General features: G+C 46.1%; 1 protein-coding gene across 1 annotated transcript; it reads left to right on the top strand.

Moving 5' to 3' along the window:
- Positions 1-6,029: 6,029 nt before the first annotated feature.
- On the top strand, positions 6,030-16,659 carry HPX (hemopexin). Its single transcript, XM_003919775.4, has 10 exons — positions 6,030-6,184; positions 6,329-6,387; positions 6,497-6,568; positions 6,749-6,870; positions 8,560-8,713; positions 9,419-9,631; positions 9,893-10,024; positions 15,807-15,937; positions 16,021-16,183; positions 16,322-16,659. Exons 1-10 carry the CDS (start codon positions 6,105-6,107, stop codon positions 16,579-16,581), a joined length of 1,386 nt encoding a protein of 461 aa, XP_003919824.4. The 5' UTR covers positions 6,030-6,104; the 3' UTR covers positions 16,582-16,659.
- Positions 16,660-19,725: the final 3,066 nt, after the last annotated feature.

The raw sequence follows: 19,725 nt of genomic DNA, 5'->3' as shown, positions 1-19,725 counted from the left end.
TAATACAGAATGGAAACTCAAAGCTCCAGCCCTCAGCCTCTCACATGTTTACATCAGAAACATCTAAAGGTAGCAGGGAAATAAGTCAGAAAGGGTGGCCTTGGGTGGGATGCTGCAAATGGTTTCTTTACTAGCCCAAGAACAGGCTGCTCAGGCCGATTTCCATAAATTCAGATTAGGTAGTCTTTCTATGCGATGGAAAAGGCACATCAAGGTGGAGTTATTCTGTTCCTTCTAAATCTAGCCATGGTGGGCACTTTCTTTCCAATTCAGGCATTGGACCCAAGTAGAGGGATGGTAGTGCCTGACAGTGGAGGCCATGTCTTGAATGATTGTCATAGATTTGGGAGTCACAGCAAAGCCTCTGCTGGAACAGGTCAGAATGTTATTTTGTGGTCTGCAAGGGTTAACACTTTGCTCATACAGGACTGTCTGGTGATCAGAACAGCTCTATGGCCATCTGTGGCCACAGGTTCATTTATTTATTGAACAAGTATTTGTTGAACACTTACTATTGGTCAGAGTAATGGGCCTTGGGAATACAGAGAAATAGTCCCTGCCCTTATTAAGCTTGTAGTCTAGTGGAGAAGGGAGACAACAAGGAATCAAATGCACAATAATAATTTGAGTTCAAGCTGTGAAGAAAATGAATAGAATACAATGATTGATAGAGAATATAGTGTTAAGTAGTGGACAAGGAAGGCCTCTTAAACAGTGACCTGCAGGATTGGAGCAGGGTGGATAGGGAACTAGCTGTGTTTAAAAAAAAAAAAAAAAAAGGAGATAGAGATTTTCAGATAAAGGAGAAGCAGGTACAAAGGTCCTGAGGGGTTGAGATCTTGATGTGTTTGAGAATCTGAAAGGAGGCCAGGGTGGCTGGAGAGGAAGGAGGGTGGAGGGAGAGAGGAAAGAACAAGTTTGGAGAATTAGGCCTGACTTGGATCATTTAACTCAGGTAAAGAGCTTGGGTATGGTTTGGAGTACAACAGTAAACCACTGAAAAGTTTAAGTGACAGGGATGAAAGGGATGCCTTGTGAAACAAACTGGAAACTGGATGATGATTCTGTAGGGTAGAAAGAGAATTGAGAGTGAAAATCAGAAAACAATTCAACATTCCTAAACTGTTCTCCTTGAAGACTGTGTATACATTAGAATTACAACTGACTTTGCTGGGCACGGTGGCTCAAGCCTGTAATCCCAGCACTTTGGGAGGCCGAGGCAGGTGGATCACGAGGTCAAGAGATTAAGACCATTCTGGTCAACATGGTGAAATCCCGTCTCTACTAAAAATACAAAAATTAGCTGGGCATGGTGGCTCGTGCCTGTAATCCTAGCTACTCAGGAGGCTAAGGCAGGAGAATTGCCTGAACCCGGGAGGCGGAGGTTGTGGTGAGCCGAGATCGCGCCATTGCACTCCAGCCTGGGTAACAAGAGCGAAACTCCGTCTCAAAAAAAAAAAAAAAAAAAAAAAAAAATTACAACTGACTTCAAGAAAAAAAAATTTAGGCAGAAGCATAAGGCGATCTCATATACGTTTTTAAAGATCACTGTAGTGGTTACAAAGAATGTGTTGTAGAGGTCAGACAAGAAAAGATGGTGTCTGCCTTACTGAAGAGGCAGAGAGAAATGGACAGATTTTATGTATAATTAGGAAGTAGGAACAAGAAGATTCAATATTTACTAAATACATACAGTATTTCAGGTGTTGTTCTCAGTGCTAAAGATGCAGCAGTGACTAAGGCAGGTAAAATCCTTGTCCTGTACACAAAGGCAGCATGGTGGACCGTGGGGTGTGGAGCTGGAGCAGTCAGCTTATGAGAGCTGATTGTCAAATTTGAAATTTTGAGAGGTGGTTGTTAAAACCCAGCTATTATTAAAAATCAAACTAAACTTAAATACATTCTATTGAAACCAAGGATAATCAGTACTCAAAACTAATTACTTCCTAATTATTTTACTATATTTTACTGTCCCCTGTGCTCTTGTCATTATTCATATCATATCTACATGGTAGGAATATTGTATGTAGTGTGTTACTGCCCATCCCTTCCCGACTCTGCATTTGGTGATATTGGTAGCTTAAAGTTGGCCATGGTAGGAGTATTTATATCACAAAAATCGCTAAATATTACAAATCAGCGCTTTTTCCCCTCTAGAGAGCAGTTGTTAAATATTTACCAGCATACCCCTTGATAGGAATACACTATCTTTGTAGGAACAAACCCCTGGGAGTCAACACCCAGGGTTTAAATCATAGCTCTGCCACTTGCTAACAATGTGATTTGTCCAGGATACCTAATATTGGCTTCCTTGTTCATAAAATGGGACTAATAGTATTGCCTTTGTTTGTGCTGCTGTAACAAAATGCCCGTGACTGGTGATTTATAATAAACAAAAATGTATTTTTCACAGTTCTGGAGGCTGGGAAGTTTAAGATCAAAGTGCCCAGCAGGTTTGGTGTGTGGTGAGGGCCTGTTCTCTGCTTCTATGTTGGTACCTTGAATGTTGCACCCACTAGAGGAGACAAATGCTGTTCATCACGTGGTAGAAAAGCAGAAGAGAGAGAATCCACTTCTGAAAGCCCTTTTTATAGCAGCATTAATCCATTCATCGGGCAGAGCTCTCATGACCTAAACACCTCTCATGAGGCCCCACCTCCAAACACTGCCACTTTGGAAATTCAGCTTCCAACACATGAATTTGGAGGGGACAAAAACATTCAAACCATAGCAAGTGCTATAGAAGTGCTACACTTGTATATATAGATCGCTCTGACATGAACTATATACTTCATATCAAGTGCCAGACACATGCATCCAACAGATATGAACAAATTATTATTTATTGGTAGAGAAGCAAGAATGGACTATTCAGAAGGCCAATTATAGACTGAGCAAGAGAAAATGTTTATGTGGGAGGGGTCAGCTGGGATCAGCAAGCTCTTTGGCTGCCTGGAGCTTTATCCCTAAGCCTTCTAGCCCTGGGGAAAGGGGACATTCATTTCTTGCTCCCTGGAGTATACAGCCACAGGCTTCAGGCCCAGCACACCTAGCACTCAGTGGGCCCCGGAAGAAAAGGCTAAGGTCGGAGAACTCAGGTGTACAGCAGAGCCATTCCAAGGGACAGTGGATCAGTGTCCGGCTTAAATATGGCTCCTGGCAAAGCAGAAGGAAGCTCTCTCCATGAAGATATTTGCAGGTTCATAATCAGACCCCTTCTGGGAGAAGTCAAAAAGCTGCTGGTTAGGAGGATTGAGAAGATTACACAGGAAAAGAGATGATTGAATTTCTCTGAGCTCGAATTCCCAGGTAAGAGATTGAGGTCCCCAAATCCACTCTGGGCAGCAAGTTTTGCAGAGGAACGGAAAGAAGCATAGAAGGGAGCATGCCACTAAGGCTGCACAGCCAGGGCTGAGAGGAGTGAGGGACAGAGGCCATGGAGAGCCACTTTCAGGGAAGAACTGGGCTCTAGCCTCCAGTTGAAGGGCGGGAGTGCACTGATTCCTGCGGCCTCCAGGGGGTGCTCACGCCCAAGTATCGACAAGCTGCTTTTCCTCAGCCCAGGCAGGAAGCCTGGGAAGGACTCAGGACACCCAGAAAGGACCCACTGTAGTGAGGGAAGAGAAGGAAGGCTGCTCAGTCTTGAGTACCTTGAGAAGTGTTGGCTTGTACCCTGTGACCAACACTAGAGTGGCCAACATATCCACAGCTCTGGGTTCCCAAATGCATACAATCCTCTCAACTTCTGCCCAAAACTTGAACTTCAACATGGACTGGCTGCAGTGCAGATGACTCTGCTGGCCTCGTTCCTGGGTGGAGCAGGAGGCTCCAGTAATGGTATCTAAGCCATGCTGCGGTACACAGGTGAATTAGGAAGCAACAGGGAAAAGGGAGCATATAAAGTAGTATCCCGGGATAGATGGATCCAGGGGTTCTGTGAGGGGGACCAGAGATGTGTGGGGAAGGAATCAAGCTGAAAAATAATCATCCAGTACATGTGCTATATGCCCTCAAACAGCCCTGTTAGGCCAGAGGGAGCCTACAACCCTGGACAAGCAAGTCAGTGCAAGACCCTGCTATGGAACCTCTCACTATGGGGGTTTTCTGTCGGGTATTTGTTTCTCAGACTGAAAGCTTCCCTCTCCCCAGGTAGGCCCAGCAACATCTGTAGGATTCAGACAGGGTTCTGACAGCTGAAGACAAGTTGTTGAGAAAATTCCTGATGGAGGGTCACGGGGTGCTCAGGAGGGAGAATATAAGGTTTCCAAGGCTGAAAGGAAGGAGTAGTGGCTCTCATTGCCCAACACCCAGAAAGCAGACATGCCCTGCGATGGAGAGAAGGTGAATATGAGGCATTGGCTGTAGCAGCAATGGCATTGCCCATGGTGCCAAGGACTTGGAGAGTCCAGCTTTGCCCACTGACCTATGAAGAGGGAATGATGTTCACAGCACATTTTCATTCATAAGTCAGGGCATCGAGTCTGATGGCAGAGGACTGGTGACATGTTCCAGAGGTCCCAGAATCTTTGTTTTCCTGTTGGAAGGAAACTTTGCAGAGTAGAAAAGGGATCTGAGACTTTTGGTAAGATTATATATGGGACTGTCAGGGGTATGGAGCCATCTGTGAGGGATCAGGGCTCTTTCAACCTTGGCTAGGGAGCAGGGGTCCTGGAACCTCACCCTGCTCCATAGGTGAGTTTGCCCATAATTCTTTTCTGACCCAGTAGGCAAATCTCACATAGAAATGGGGCAGCTTTGGGAGTGGGCCCAGGAAGTACTGAGGGTAGCAGGTGAGTCCCAGGAAGAAATGAATGTGGGGCTGAGGCACTGGAGAGGGAAACAGGACTGTCAGATAAAGGGCATCTGTGACAAGGGAATCTGTGACTCCTAGATCTCATTATGCCTAATATCATAACCTACCCCTAATTCCTAATATTCTCCTGCCCTAGGTGGGGGAAAATTGTCAGAAATTTGGCTGCAACACTACTCAGTACTTGAAATGCATTTTTGCATTTTTATCATTCAACAAATATTGGAACAAATATTATATGTCGCACTATTTTAGGAGTCAGGGATATATAATGATAAACAAGACAGGTGAAATAAAGCAAAGCAACAACAACCATCACCAAATAAATAGACAGATGAAAGAATTTCCAGTTTTAGTAAGTGAAATAAAACAAGCAAGGGTCTGAAATGGCTAGATAAGGTGGTCAAGAAAGGCTTCATTGAGAAGGTAGCATTTAAGCAGGAGTAAACTGTAAATATTGTGAAATCCCAGTTACAGTTCTGTTTGTTCTGTGTTGATTAAATAAAGCATTTTCTCCCAAGGTGAAAACTACGAAGAAAGACTAATTGCTAGTAGTGGTGGTGCTCTCTGGAAGAGAGACACCTCCTCTTCCTGCCTCATTACTGTCAACCCTTCACTTCCAGGTACTTTTTGTAAAGCTCTTTGCCAGTCAGGGAAGGGGAGAGGCTGGGCATGGGGGTTGGTCATTTGATAACAGTGAGACATTATTGTCCCCAGACTCACTAGCCCAAGGGTAAAGCTAAAGAGGCTTGGGCATGCCCCAGAAAGGCCCCTGATGAAGCTTGGATAAAGCTGTTCTCTGAGTATTTCTAAGTAAGTTTATCTGTGGGTGTGGCTACTAAATGTAATAAGTATTGCTGTCGCTAGCTGCCTTAGAGCAGGGCTTGACACAGTACACAGAAATATTAGTTCCCTCCTTTTCTCACCTCCCCCATTGTGGAGATAAACTCAGTCACAAAAAGTGACCCTCAGTCTACTCGCTTTCTTGACTTATGGGTACCTGGACCCATTGCCAGTGTGAGAGTCACAGCTGGACATCAGCAGTATAGGCTAGTCACTGTTCGAAAGTTGCTGAAGGGGGTTGGGGGCAGCTGCCGGGAAAAGGGAGTCTTGCATTCAGATTTCTGTCCAGACCCTGACCTTATTTGCAGTGATGTAATCGGCCAATATTGGCTTAGTCCTGGAAGAGAGTTCATTCCCAGTAGAGATGGAGGTGGGAGTGGTGCTGCTGCCAACTCTATATAGGGAGTTCAACTGGTTGCCCAGAGCTGTCCTGTGGCCTCTGCAGCTCAGCATGGCTAGGGCACTGGGAGCACCCATTGCACTGGGGTTGTGGAGCCTGTGCTGGTCTCTGGTCATTGCGAACCCTCTTCCGTGAGTAAAGCTAGAAGTAAAGGATTGAGTTCTGGGCTAGTGTAAGGCAGGGTCAGTTTTTAGGCTTAAGTAAAATTTGGGGTCAGGAGCTATGGGAAAGGGATCAGTCCCAATGGACCCAGACATCTATCTTGTTCTTCCTAGGACTAGTGCCCATGGGAATGTTGCTGAAGGCGAGACCAAGCCAGACCCAGATGTGACTGGTGAGGCCCTGACTCCCTAAGTCTGTCTGTCTGGTTGTGTCTCTGTATTTTATCACCTTCTGTTTTTTTTTTTTTTTTTAACTTTGCCATCTCCCTACCTCTACCCTAGAACGCTGCTCAGATGGCTGGAGCTTTGATGCTACCACCCTGGATGACAATGGAACCATGCTGTTTTTTAAAGGTAGGAGGGACTGAGGTTGGGACATTTAGGACCTTAGAGTTATTCTCCTTCACGAAGGGTGTCTTTGTCTGTGGGAGGTCTTAGGAATTATCTGAGTATATCACTGACAGCTTCTCTGAAATGGTCTTAGTAGGTCAAAGGTTTCTTACTGGGCCCTTCAGTAAGTGTGGGTTTTTTCAGGGGAGTTCGTGTGGAAGAGTCACAAATGGGAACGGGAGTTAATCTCAGAGAGATGGAAGAATTTCACCAGCCCTGTGGATGCTGCATTCCGTCGTGGTCACAGCAGTGTCTTTCTGATCAAGGTACTGCTGGGCCAAGATCAAGGCCAGGTTGGAAAGGGCTGGAACTGACACTAGGGACTCTTCCCCAACATGGCCTTGGCATGGAGCCCATAGCAATAGGTAGCAGATTTCTTTCCCCTGTGCCCTCCTTTCCTGTAAAAGCTCAGACTAAGGGAGTGTACATGCATGTGGGCCTGGCAGGTGCACCATCTTGTGACTATTCTTCAGTCCTAGCCTTAGTTCTACAACACTCCACTGTACCTCACACTGCTGACCATCCTTTTATTCTTGGCAATTTCTTCCCTTTCCTCCCATGATCCTGTATCAAGTCCTCTTCATCGGGCAGGGCAAGTTGTTCCCAGCACAGTGACACCTGGCCAGAGGAGCATGTGGAGCATGAAATTCACTCTGCTATGCTCACCAAGTCCCATGTGGCCCAGGCTGTGTCTGCTCAGAGGAAGGGGTGCATTCTTCTACCTTGCCAAAGGTGCTATGTGGTTGGGAAGCCCTGACTGTTGGCTTTTTCTCTCCTGCCTCTCTTCTCTCTCTTCTCAAATGTCTCATTCTAGCTCAGCCAGTTCCCTAATGTTCCTTGGGGAGCCATCCAAGCCTTTCCATATACCTTCCCTCAGTGATCTCACCCATCACCATGGCCCTAAGGACTCTCTATGCTGCGGACACTGGATCTAGATCTACCTTCTGAGCTCTAGATATCTCTTTCCAATTTCCTGGGAAAAATCTCTGATTTACATGTTCCATAGGCACCTAAAATTCAGCATCCCCCAAACTAAGCTTAGCACCTTGTTTACAAACCAACCTTTCCTCCTGTGTTTCCTTTGTCAGTAAATGATCCCAAAATGTACCTGATTACTACACACCAAGTGCACATAGGGTCTCAGGTTCTGGGCCTGGGCTATCTTCTCAGGTTTATCTCCTTCCCTGCCACATTCACTGTGTGCCAGCCATGCCAATCTACATGGAATTGAGCACACTGCTTCCTTATGTTAGGGCTCTGCATGCTGCTCCCTCTGCTGGTAACACTCTTTCCTCACTTGTCAACCTGGAAAATTCCTGCTGTTTTTTTCAACTCTTGGGCCCAACGCTTCCTCTTTGCTGTGAAATCCTCCACAGCTTCTCTAGGCAGACTTAGGCACTCTGTATATAGTCTCGGTGCATTCTTTACACTACACCTTGGAGGCTGCAAGGCTAGAATTGTAGAAGTCCTTTCTACTTTTGTCCAGTGAACTTCCTGAAGTGAAAGAGTCTTGTCATCCTCAGTGCCTCTCACAATGCCTGGCATATAGTAATCATTCAGGGACTGTTTCTTGAATGAATGAAGAAATAAATGAAGAAATGAATGTACTAATGTATGGATGATTGCAGGATAAACACTGGCGGATATGTTTGTCAACACTGATGGTGTTGCAGATAAGTATGCCACAGGAGTGTCTGGTTGTACATGGCTAGAGGCATGTGTGTTATAGTAGTTGTGACTGGATTTGCACAAATTGAGGGTATGTATTGTGCAAAAGGACAGCACATTATAATCCACAGATGGACTGAGAATGTGTGGGGCCACAGGAGGATATTGCATAGTTAATAAGTTAAAAAAAAATAGTTAAAGCACAATGGTTAAAAAAAAATGCATGTAAATACAGAGTGGCAGTATCTGAGGATGCACAGTCAAAATGAGAGTGCTTTTGAATGCAGGGGGACAAAGTCTGGGTATACCCTCCTGAAAAAAAAGAGAAAGGATACCCAAAGTTGCTCCAGGAGGAATTTCCTGGAATCCCATCCCCACTGGATGCAGCTGTGGAATGTCACCGTGGAGAATGTCAAGATGAAGGCGTCCTCTTCTTCCAAGGTCAGTCCAGGCTGGAATCCAAGAATCTGGAGTAGTGGTGGGTTGGTAGTGATGCCAATAGTGATGGTGATAGTGGTAGCGATGGTGGTTGTGGAGCTACTATGTGGCTTTTGAAGGAAGGGAAATAGAGAAGGCACTTACCGTCTAGAGGTCAGGTGTGGGAAGGAGAGGAAGTCATTCTGGTGAAGGTAACTGGGTATAATTCTGTGTGAATAATCTGTCATTGTTCTCCATGACCCTTAAGACAAATCTACCCTCCTTAGTCTTACACCCAAGGCTCTCCATGGCCAAATCCCTATTGGCCCTTCAGCTTTGACTTTTATCATACTTTTACCTTAATACTAAGCTCCAGAAACCATACGCTATTCTCTGTTCCATCAGTTTGCTTCATGCTTTGGAATCTTTCCTCTCTCTGGAGTTATATCTCCTCTTATTGTGTTCCTTGTAACTCCTACTTCAGATATCAGTTTAAGTATCCTCTTCCCTGGGAAGCTTTCCCTGACTCTCCCCACTGCCCTTGCTGAACTGATACTGTGTGCTTTGCTGCTGAATTTTGGTGAATGATCACCCTCCTTTAGCTGTCTTTCTGATGGCTATGAGCTCCATGTGGTCAGTACCATGTCTGGTCCATCCTGTGACCCAGGTAAAGCACAAGGGAGGGCATAATCTGGCCTCACCAAATCCCTGTTGATTGATTGGACAAAGGTGACAGCGAGTGGTTCTGGGACTTGACTACGGGAAACATAAAGAAGCGTTCCTGGCCAGCTGTTGGGAACTGCTCCTCCGCCCTGAGATGGCTGGGCCGCTACTACTGTTTCCAGGGTAACAAATTCCTGCGCTTCAATCCTGCCACCGGAGAGGTGCCCCCCGGGTACCCTCTGGATGTCCGAGACTACTTCATGCCCTGCCCTGGCAGAGGTAAGAAAGCCCTAGCACTTGAGACCTGTTGGAATTTATTCACCTTCCCTGAGCTTGTGGATCTCATGTGTCATAGCTTTCACCTTAACTCCATGTTGGGACACCTTGGCCTTTAACCTAGCCTCATTTCCGTTCTGGATCTTCCCGTTGCCCTCATATGGGGAAACCCACATCCCCACTAACCCCAGCCATCTCTTTCACCTTGGACCTCACTCTGACCTCTGGCCTCTTTCTGTGTTCTCCACCCATTTCTTTCCCCAGGCCATGGACACAGGAATGGGACTGGCCATGGGAACAGGACCCACCATGGCCCTGGGTATATGCGTTGTAGCCCAGATCTAGTCTTGTCTGCACTGACATCTGACAACCATGGTGCCACCTATGCCTTCAGTGGTGAGAGATGCCCCCAACTCCCCCAATGTGCCCTCACATCTCTTCAACTTATGTCTCCCATTTTTGACACATTTCTCCATTGTCATCACTGTGTCACTTATTTTGTCCTCTCTGTCCCCCATCTTTCTGCATGCCCTTCTGTATCCCTCATCTCCCCTCATTGAGGCATATTTCTCAATCTTGTCTATCCCAAGCCCCTAACTTCATCCATCTGTCTACCATCTACTCCCATGGCTGTGCTCTCTATGAACCTCTCTGGGCCCCTGTGACTCCTTGTGCTTGCCTTGCTCAATGCCCTGGTGAGCCCTCTGGCTCTCCCTTGCTCCCTGGACCTTTGTGTGTCTCTGTACCTCCTTGCCTCCCTTTGTTCTTGCACATCTTTCTGAGTCCTGTGGCTCCCCTTGATTTATCCTCAGAACTCCATCTTGTTCCAGGCTCCTAGTTCCTATGTCCAGACCCCTAGACATAGCACTGCCTGGGGATGAGATGTTCTCATTGCTGAGAACCAGCTGAGAAGTGTTGGGTACTTTAGACCTTCAGAAGGTAGCTTCACTAGCCTGTGGAGATTTCTCCTCTGAGTAGCTAATGGAGATACCCCTACCTTGACTTGTGGCATCAATTGGTAAAAGCCTTGTAATGACACCTAGGGCTGTTCTGAGTTCAGTCAGGCGGTAAATAGTCATGCTGCACAGTTGAGAATATCCCCAAGAGGAGGAGTGAGCAACCACATCACATCTAACCTGAAATATATATATATACACACACGTACATACATATATGTGTGTGTGTGTGTGTATATATATATATATATATAATTAGGATAGTGATAAGAATATAGAATAGTACAAATATTTTTTTCACACAAAAATTGTTTGGCTCCTGACCCTTGGACAAATTTGACCAGTTATGACTATCAAGTTCTGTTGAAAAATACATAACTACATGGAGAGCAAATCCCCACAACAGGATTGCACACTATAATGAGAACATACAGTTAAGATGAAACACACATCTGTAGTGAAAATACAACATTGAACTGAGAACATATGCCATAGTAAAAACACATAAGTATCAGGAGAACATGTAGCTATGGTGAGAGTCCTTTGGGAGGACGCACAGACAAAGTGAAATTCAGAAAGACCTTGAGAAAACGGGGCCACAGGAAACACACAGAAGTAGAGAGAGGCACCAAGCCATGTAGAGATCACAGAACTTCAAGGCCATGTGGCCATAATGAGAATGCTACCAAATGAAACTCCTAAATGAAAAATGTCATAGATGTTCCATAGCTGTTGAGAGGGCACATGGCATGAAGAAAACACCATTATATTAAAAATACCCAGGCCGGGTGTGGTGTCTCACTCCTGTAATCCTAGCACTTTTGGAGGCTGAGGTGGGCAGATTGCTTGAGCTGCTTGAGCCTAGGAGTTCAAGATCAGCCTGGGCAACATGGCAAAATCTCATCTCCACAAAAAATGTAAAAATTAGCTGGGTGTGGTGGTGCACTACTGTAGTCCCAGCTACTCCAGAGGCTGAGATGGATTACCTGAGACTGGAAGGCTGAGGCTTCAGTGAGCCATGATGATGATGCTACTGCACTCCAGCCTGGGTGTGAGTGAGACCCTGTCTCAAAACAAATAAACAATGTGTGTATATATATATATAATATACACACATATACATACATATATATATAATTTATATATATAGTTTATATATATAAACCATATATATTATAACTATATAACTATATAAAATATATAACTATAAATTATATATTAATATATAACTATAAACTATATATTATATATATAGTTTATACAAACACACACACACACACACACACACACACACACACACACACACCCCTAGCTAAGGTGGGAATGCACTATCTTGTTGAAAACACCAACGTGACCCTGCTACAGCATGGGGCAGGCCCTCTCCTCTCACTGGTAATTCTTTTTTCTCTATCTACCTCATACATGTTTTTTGTTGTTGCTTGTTTGTTTGAGATGGAGTCTCACTCTGTTGCCCAGACTGGAGTGCAATGGAGCGATCTCAGCTCACTGCATCCTCTGCCTCCTGGGTTCAAGAGATTCTGTGGCCTCAGCCTCTCGAGTAGCTGGGATTACAGGCACACACCATCATGCCCAGCTAATTTTTGTATTTTCAGTAGAGACGGGGTTTCACCATGTTGGCCAGGCTGGTCTCAAACTCCTGACCTCAGGTGATCCGCCCACTGCCGCCACCCACAGTGCTAGGATTACAGGTGTGAACCACAGTGCCTGGCATCTCAGAGGCTTTTTTTTTTTTTTTTTTTTTTTTTTTTTTATCTATTCTCTTTGCTTCTTCACAACTTTGGCTTGCACATAGACCATCAAGTCCTTTCCACCTTCTCACTACTTTATGATCTTTTAGTCTCAGATCCAACCAAGAACTCCCTCAGTTATTCTTTTTTTCTTAGTAAGATTTCCAGAGAGGGAATTTTAATGGCCCAGTCCATATTTTCAGACCAGATCACATTAAAGTAGTTGATGGCCAGCCTACGTATTGGCTACATTAATGGGTGGGGGACTTATCACTTACTTTGCTGCACAAAGCAGCATAGGTCTGGTTCTCAAAATAGGGTCCCTGGGCCAGGTGTGGTGGCTCACACATGAAATCTCAGCACTGTGGGAGGCCAAGGTGGGCATCACTTGATTTCAGGGGTTCTAGACAAGGCTGAACAACATGATGAAATCCCATCTCTACTAAAAATACAAAAAATTAGGTATGTTGGCATGTACCTGGATTACCGGTATGTTGGATTACTAGTTCCAGCTAGTCAAGAGGCTGAGGTAGGAGGATTGCTTGAGTGTGGGAGGCAGAGATTGCAAAGAACCATGATTGCGCCTCTGGAATCCAGCCTGGGTGGTAGATTAAGACCCTGTCTCAAAAAAAAAAAAAAAAAAAGATTCTTAAGCAAGGTAATTTCAGTGGGAAACTTCCCAGGGGAGGTAGATATGTACACAACTATAAAGATAACTTGTGGTTGCAGCAATAGTACCGTGTATTTATTCAACAAGTATTTGTTGAGTATTGATAAGTAGTGGGCACTGTCCTAGGCACTGAGATACAGTAGTCAACATGGCAGGTGAGATACCTGTCCTGAGAGGCACTGCTAAAGTGAGAGAGGACAATAAGAGAGAGAAAGGAGGAAAGAGAATACTTTTAGGTAGTATTAAGGGTTGTAAAGAAAATAAGACGGGCCGGGTGCAGTGGCTCAAGCCTGTAATCCCAGCACTTTGGGAGGCCGAGGCGGGCGGATCACGAGGTCAAGAGATCGAGACCATCCTGGTCAACATGGTGAAACCCCGTCTCTAATAAAAATACAAAAAATTAGCTGGGCATGGTGGCACGTGCCTGTAATCCCAGCTACTCAGGAGGCTGAGGCAGGAGAATTGCCTGAACCCAGGGGGCGGAGGTTGCGGTGAGCCGAGATCGCGCCATTGCACTCTAGCCTGGGTAACAAGAGTGAAACTCTGTCTCACAAAAAAAATAAAAAATAAAAATAAGACAGGATGGTGAGATAGAGGTGAGGAGAATGAGGGCCCTCTTCTGAAGAAATGACTTTAGAGCTGAGACTTCAGTGATGAGAAGGAATTAGCCCCATAAAGTGCTGGAGGAAAAGCATTTTAGCGAGGGTGAGCAGCACATACTTCAAGGAATCAAGAAGGAAGCCTGGTGAGGCTGAAACACAGAGAAAGAGCAGGTGGGTGGCTTGAAAGAACGGGAAAGTCAGTGGCCAGATTACCTAGACCTGGTAAGGGCTTTCAACCATAAAAGGGAGTCATAAGAAGGTCTTGAGCAGGACTGTGATATATTCTAACTCATTTTTTTAAATAAAAAATCACTCTGACATTTTGTGGTACATAAGTTATAAAGGTAAAATCATATAAGCAAGGAATCCAACTAGCAATTCCTGCAGTTGTCCAAATTAGAGGTGATGACAGCTTGGACCAGGATGATAGCAGCAGAGGTGGTGAGGAGTCATCGTGATATGTTGTTTTGGAGGTAAAGCTGACAGCATTCACTAATAGATAGGATAGGTGGTGCGCAGTGGCTCACGCCTGTAATCCCAGCGCTTTGGGAGGCCAAGGCGAGTGGATTACCTGAGGTCAGGGGTTCAAAACCAGCCTGACCAACATGGTGAAACCTTGTCTCTGCTAAAAATATAGAATACAAAATTAGCCAGGAACGGTGGCACATGCCTGTAATTTCAATCGTACCATTGCATTCCAGCCTGGGCAACAAGAGCGAAACTCCATCTCTAAATAAATAAATAGGATAACTGTCAGAGTAGGGAAGGGAAAAGAGGTTTCAAGAATGACTCAGCTTTTGTGGACTTGGCAACTGAGTGGTTGGTGGTTTTGTTTTCTAAAATTGTGAAAGACTAGGGAGTGTGTGTGTGTGTGTGTGTGTGTGTGTGTGTGTGTGTCTGTGTAGTGGGGGCAGAAATCAGTTTGGACATATTAGGTTTTGGGTGACTATTGGAACCCCATAAGCATGTCAGGTAGAGTTGATGAGAACAGATTCGAAATCATCAGCACATAGATGGCATTTAAAGTCCCTGGACTAGGTGAGATTGCCAAAGAAGTGAGGGTAGAGAGAGAAGAGAAGAGGCCCAAACTAAGGGATTCCAATATTTAGATATCAGGTTGAAGAAAAGAGTAATAAAAAAGATAAGAGGAATACTGGGAGAGTCTGGTGTCACAGAAGCCAAGTTCCAAAAAAAGACATTTAAAGAAGAAGGAAATAGTGAGCAGTCAAGTGCTCCTGAGAGGTAGGGTCAGATGAAGACAGAGAATTGACCATGAGATTTGGCAAACTGGGGAATACTGGCAACCTAGAAAAGAACAATTTCAGTGGTTGAGGAAAACAGAAGTGTAATTGAAGAGGACTGAGAAAAAAAGGATAAATGGGAGCCTGGATAATTCCTTAATAGGTTGTTGTGAAAAGAGGAGAAGAAAAATGGGGGTGCTGGCTCCCTCACTCTCCTGCCACCTCACAGGGAGGGACTGGAGAACACAGCCAGAGTGAGAACAAGGAGCAGAAGTGGTGTTTCCTTTTTAACTTCTGGCCACTGGATCTCCTTATCTATAACCACATCTCTAAACATGGACACCTGAGATACTTAGGGAGTGCCCGCCAACCCCATGATGTTGGCCTCATCTGGAAACTTAGCCACTGTTCTCTACACTTGCATTCATTCATTCATTCATTCATTCATTTGAGACAGTTTCACTCTTGTTGCACAGGCTGGAGTGCAATGGCGTGATCTCGGCTTACTGCAACCTCCGCCTCCCCAGGTTCAAGCGATTCTCCTGTCTCAGCCTCTGGAGTAGCTGGGATTACAGGCATGTGCCACCACGCTGAGCTAATTTTGTAGTTTTGGTAGAGATGGGGTTTCTCCATGCTGGACAGGCAGGTCTCGAACTCCCGACCTCAAGTGATCCACCTGCTTCAGCCTCCCAAAGTGTGCTGGGATTACAGGTGTGAGTCATCATCCCCAGCTCACACTTGCCTTTGTTTCAGGCACCTGCTGATTCCAGTTTCAACCAGGCCACAGTGCCCAACATTGCTGACCAAGTCTTGCTCTATTTCTCCTTCTCACCTGGCGTTTTCCATCTTGCTATCTGGATGCATTCTCTCCCTCTCATGACTCATTTCTACATTCATTACTAGCCTCTTCTCTGCCTGGGCTTCTGCCAGCAGCCCTAGAGCAAACTATGATATTCCACAGGAGCCCACTACTGGCGCCTAGACACCAGCCGGGATGGCTGGCATAGCTGGCCCATTGCTCATCAGTGGCCCCAGGGTCCTTCAACAGTGGATGCTGCCTTTTCCTGGGAAGAAAAACTCTATCTGGTCCAGGTGTGTATTGGAGGAGAGGCTTGAGGTGGAGACTGGGACAAGCATATCCAGCTCTGTATTGATTACTGTCCTTTGTTCTCCAGGGCACCCAGGTATATGTCTTCCTGACAAAGGGAGGCTATACCCTAGTAAGCGGTTATCCAAAGCGGCTGGAGAAGGAAGTTGGGAGCCCTCCTGGGATCAGTCTGGAGTCTGTGGATGCGGCCTTTATCTGCCCTGGATCTTCTCGACTCCATATCATGGCAGGTGAGGAGCTTCTGGGTGCTGAGGGGCAGCCTGTTCTGCTACCTGTCTGTGGCATAGATCCCCACCAGGGCATGCAAAGACCTGGGTCAGGATCCCCATGACATGGAATTCATGCTATGTTTGGTGCCTTCTCCCCAGGACGGCGGCTGTGGTGGCTGGACATGAAGTCAGGAGCTCAAGCCATGTGGACAGAGCTTCCTTGGCCCCATGATAAGGTGGATGGGGCCTTGTGTGTGGAAAAGTCCCTTGGCCCTAATTCATGTTCCGCCAATGGTCCTAGCTTGTACCTAGTCCATGGCCCCAATTTGTACTGCTATAGTGATGTGGAGAAACTGAATGCAGCCAAGACCCGTCCGCAGCCCCAGAAAGTGGCCAGTCTTCTGGGCTGCACTCACTGAGGGGCCTTCTGACATGAGTCTGGCCTGGCCCCACCTACCCAGTTCCTCATAATAAAGACAGATTGCTTTTTGCTTGAATCAAGGGACCTTGATTGTAAAAGAATCTTACTTCTTTCTTTGAGTTGAAAAATTAGCAACTTCTCTTTTGAGGCTCTTGAGCTCAAACAAGGCTGTGAGAAACAAGGGAGGGGAGGGCTAAGGAGCAAACCTCATCTCTGCACAGATGATTCTTAGGTCCAGATCATAAACTGGCTCTGTGCAGACTATCTACACATAGCGGGGGCGGGGGGAAAGAGGACCAGAGTAGGAAGAGAACAGTTGAGTTTATACAGCAAGTAAGAGGTGGTGCTAGGACTGTGATCCAACTTGCTGATAGATGACCACATCCTAGCCCCAAGGCATCAGAAACAACAGGGCCCTGGGGCAGGTGTGCATGTGCAAAGAGGATTGGCTCAGAGAGCTCCAATCTGGGGGACCTCAAATTGTGATTCCGGGTGATTCAAGTGATACCATTTATGGCTTGGGTTGCCATGAGTTATGCATGACAAGTGGAATGAAGTTGAAGTGGGGAAACAGAAACACACCAGCTGTGTGTCAGAGACAAGTTGGAGAGAGAGGAAAAAGAATGACTTAGAGACCTGACACCATGAAGCACATTTTTAGAACACGGCCCCTGGGAGTCTTGCTGGAGCCTCAGGAGCCTACCCAATTAGCCTCCTGGATATCTGTACTATGTAGACCAGAAAATGTCATCTGCAAGGAGATTACAGTGCTTGATTATTTTCTGGTCATAAACTGATGAAGGCTTTGGGTTCCAAATTTGCTGACAACTATTTAACTGGGGATTGGGCCTAGACTATAGGTAGCTGTGTCTCAGATGAGACACTATTTCTCCACTGCCTTTACAACCAAGCTGAGGTTAGATGCTGGCTTGTTTCAGGCTTAAAAAATAGCCTGAGATTCCAGCAGAGGGCCCTTACTCTGATCTTCCATGTCCTAGCCTCATTTTCCTTTTCTGTGAAATAGACTGCACCCACCTTCCAGTGACAATGAATATAGACTCAAACCCATCCCGTGGCTTCTCTTGGGAAGGGGCTCTGGACGTAGACCCAGACCGTGGCTCATGACCTCATGTGATCTAGGGTCAGCCCCTCCCAACCTGGCAGCCCTTTGCCTTGTGGAACTTTGATGGGTAGAGTAGTAGCTAACAAGCTCTGACTGTCACACAAGACTTTGTACTTGGAGGCCAGGCTATAGAGTGGCTCCAGCCTCAAGGGCTGGGAGATGGGAGACAGTGTCTTAGATTAGGGTCTAACTAGGATGTTGGCTAGAGTGGAGAACAGAGGTTAGGGGGAAGGTAGCTGGGATTACAGGCATGTGCCACCATGCCCCGCTAATTTTTTGTATTTTTAGTAGAGACGGGGTTTCACCATGTTGACCAGGACGGTCTCGATCTCTTGACCTCGTGATCCACCTGCCTCGGCCTCCCAAAGTGCTGGGATTACAGGCTTGAGCCACCGCGCCCGGCCCTCTCTCTCTCTTTTTTAGAGACAGGGTTTCACCATGTTGGCCAGGATGGTCTCAATCTCTTGACCTTGTGATCCACCCGCCTCAGCCTCCCAAGTGCTGGGATTACAGGCGTGAGCCACCGCGCCCAGCCCAATCTCACTTTCAAACTGCTCTATGGCCCCTTTTCCCGGTTCATCATCATGCCCCTTCTTCCCTGATTTTCCATGGTACCTTTTCAGAGTCACACTCCATGGCTAACAAGCTTCCCTATGTCCTTTATGTACTCTATGGGTACAAGCATCTCTATGTCTTTACCTCCAGCCTTGAGAACAGGCTCTACTCCAAGGCCGCTCTTTCCTCCCCTGTAGCTGCCCCAATGGATGAGAAGCTGTATCAGCACGTCTGCACCATTCTCCCCATTTTTATGCTGTTAAATTCCTTCTCCTCCAGCATCATGGATGTAAGCCATATCATTCTCCCTACTCTTCCAATGGCTATCATCTACCAGCCTCCTATGTTCTCTCTGTTGCTGAAGGCTTTGCAGACTGATGTCCCCACACCAGTACCCAATTGCTATGGCCAAAACTTTAACCCACAGTTGCTCCACCTGTTGAAGAAATTCCTTAAATTCCAGTATCTCTCTTGTGAATGTGACCTCTTATCCTTCCGCCTCCCTCACTTCACACCTATGTTCCTGCTCTTTGACTTTGTTACTCTCAGTCTTCCATTCCCCAAAAGCTATTTTTCTCCCACCCAAATTAAACATCAAGATTGATTATCTGGGTCAGATGCAGTGGCTTATGCCTGTAATCCCAGTGCTTTGGGAGGCCGAATTGGGAGGATCTCTTGAAGTCAGGAGTTCGAGATTGGCCTGGGAAACAAAGCAAGACTCCAGTCTCTACAAACAATAAAAATAATTAGCAGGGTGTGGTGTCATGTGTCTGTAGTCCCAGCTGCTTAGGAGGCTGAGGCCGGAGAATTACTTGAGCCCAGGAGTTTGAGGCCACAGGCCACAGTAAGCTATGATTGCATCACTGCGTTTCAGCCAGGATGACAGAGAAAAACTGTCTTCATGAAAAAAAAAAAAAAAAAAAAAAAAAAAGGCCGGGCACGGTGGCTCAAGCCTGTAATCCCAGTACTTTGGGAGGCCGAGGCGGGTGGATCACGAGGTCGAAAGATCGAGACCATCCTGGTCAACATGGTGAAACCCCGTCTCTACTAAAAATACAAAAAATTAGCTGGGCATGGTGGTGTGTGCCTGTAATCTCAGCTACTCAGGAGGCTGAGGCAAGAGAATTGCTTGAACCCATACAGGAGGCAGAGGTTACCGTGAGCCGAGATCGCGTCATTGCACTCCAGTCTGGGTAACAAGAGTGAAACTCTGTCTCAGAAAAAAAAAAAAAAGATTACTCGAACAACTTTCTTGACAATACTTTCTATTAAAAATGAAATCGCGGCCGGGCGCGGTGGCTCAAGCCTGTAATCCCAGCACTTTGGGAGGCCGAGACGGGTGGATCACGAGGTTGAGAGATCAAGACCATCCTGGTCAACATGGTGAAACCCCGTCTCTACTAAAAATACAAAAAATTAGTTGGGCATGGTGGCGCGTGCCTGTAATCCCAGCTACTCAGGAGG

This window comes from Saimiri boliviensis, chromosome 6, assembly GCF_048565385.1.
Source record: "Saimiri boliviensis isolate mSaiBol1 chromosome 6, mSaiBol1.pri, whole genome shotgun sequence".
NCBI classification, from domain to species: domain Eukaryota; kingdom Metazoa; phylum Chordata; class Mammalia; order Primates; family Cebidae; genus Saimiri; species Saimiri boliviensis.
This window is presented reverse-complemented; position numbering and strand designations above follow the sequence as displayed.

Coding starts and splice junctions, on each gene's coding strand:
- HPX (XM_003919775.4), top strand. CDS start 6,105: ATGGCTAGGGCACTGGGAGCACCCATTGCACTGGGGTTGTGGAGCCTG. Junction 6,871..8,559: donor GCAGTGTCTTTCTGATCAAG/GTACTGCTGGGC, acceptor TTTTGAATGCAG/GGGGACAAAGTCTGGGTATA. Junction 16,184..16,321: donor TCGACTCCATATCATGGCAG/GTGAGGAGCTTC, acceptor CCTTCTCCCCAG/GACGGCGGCTGTGGTGGCTG.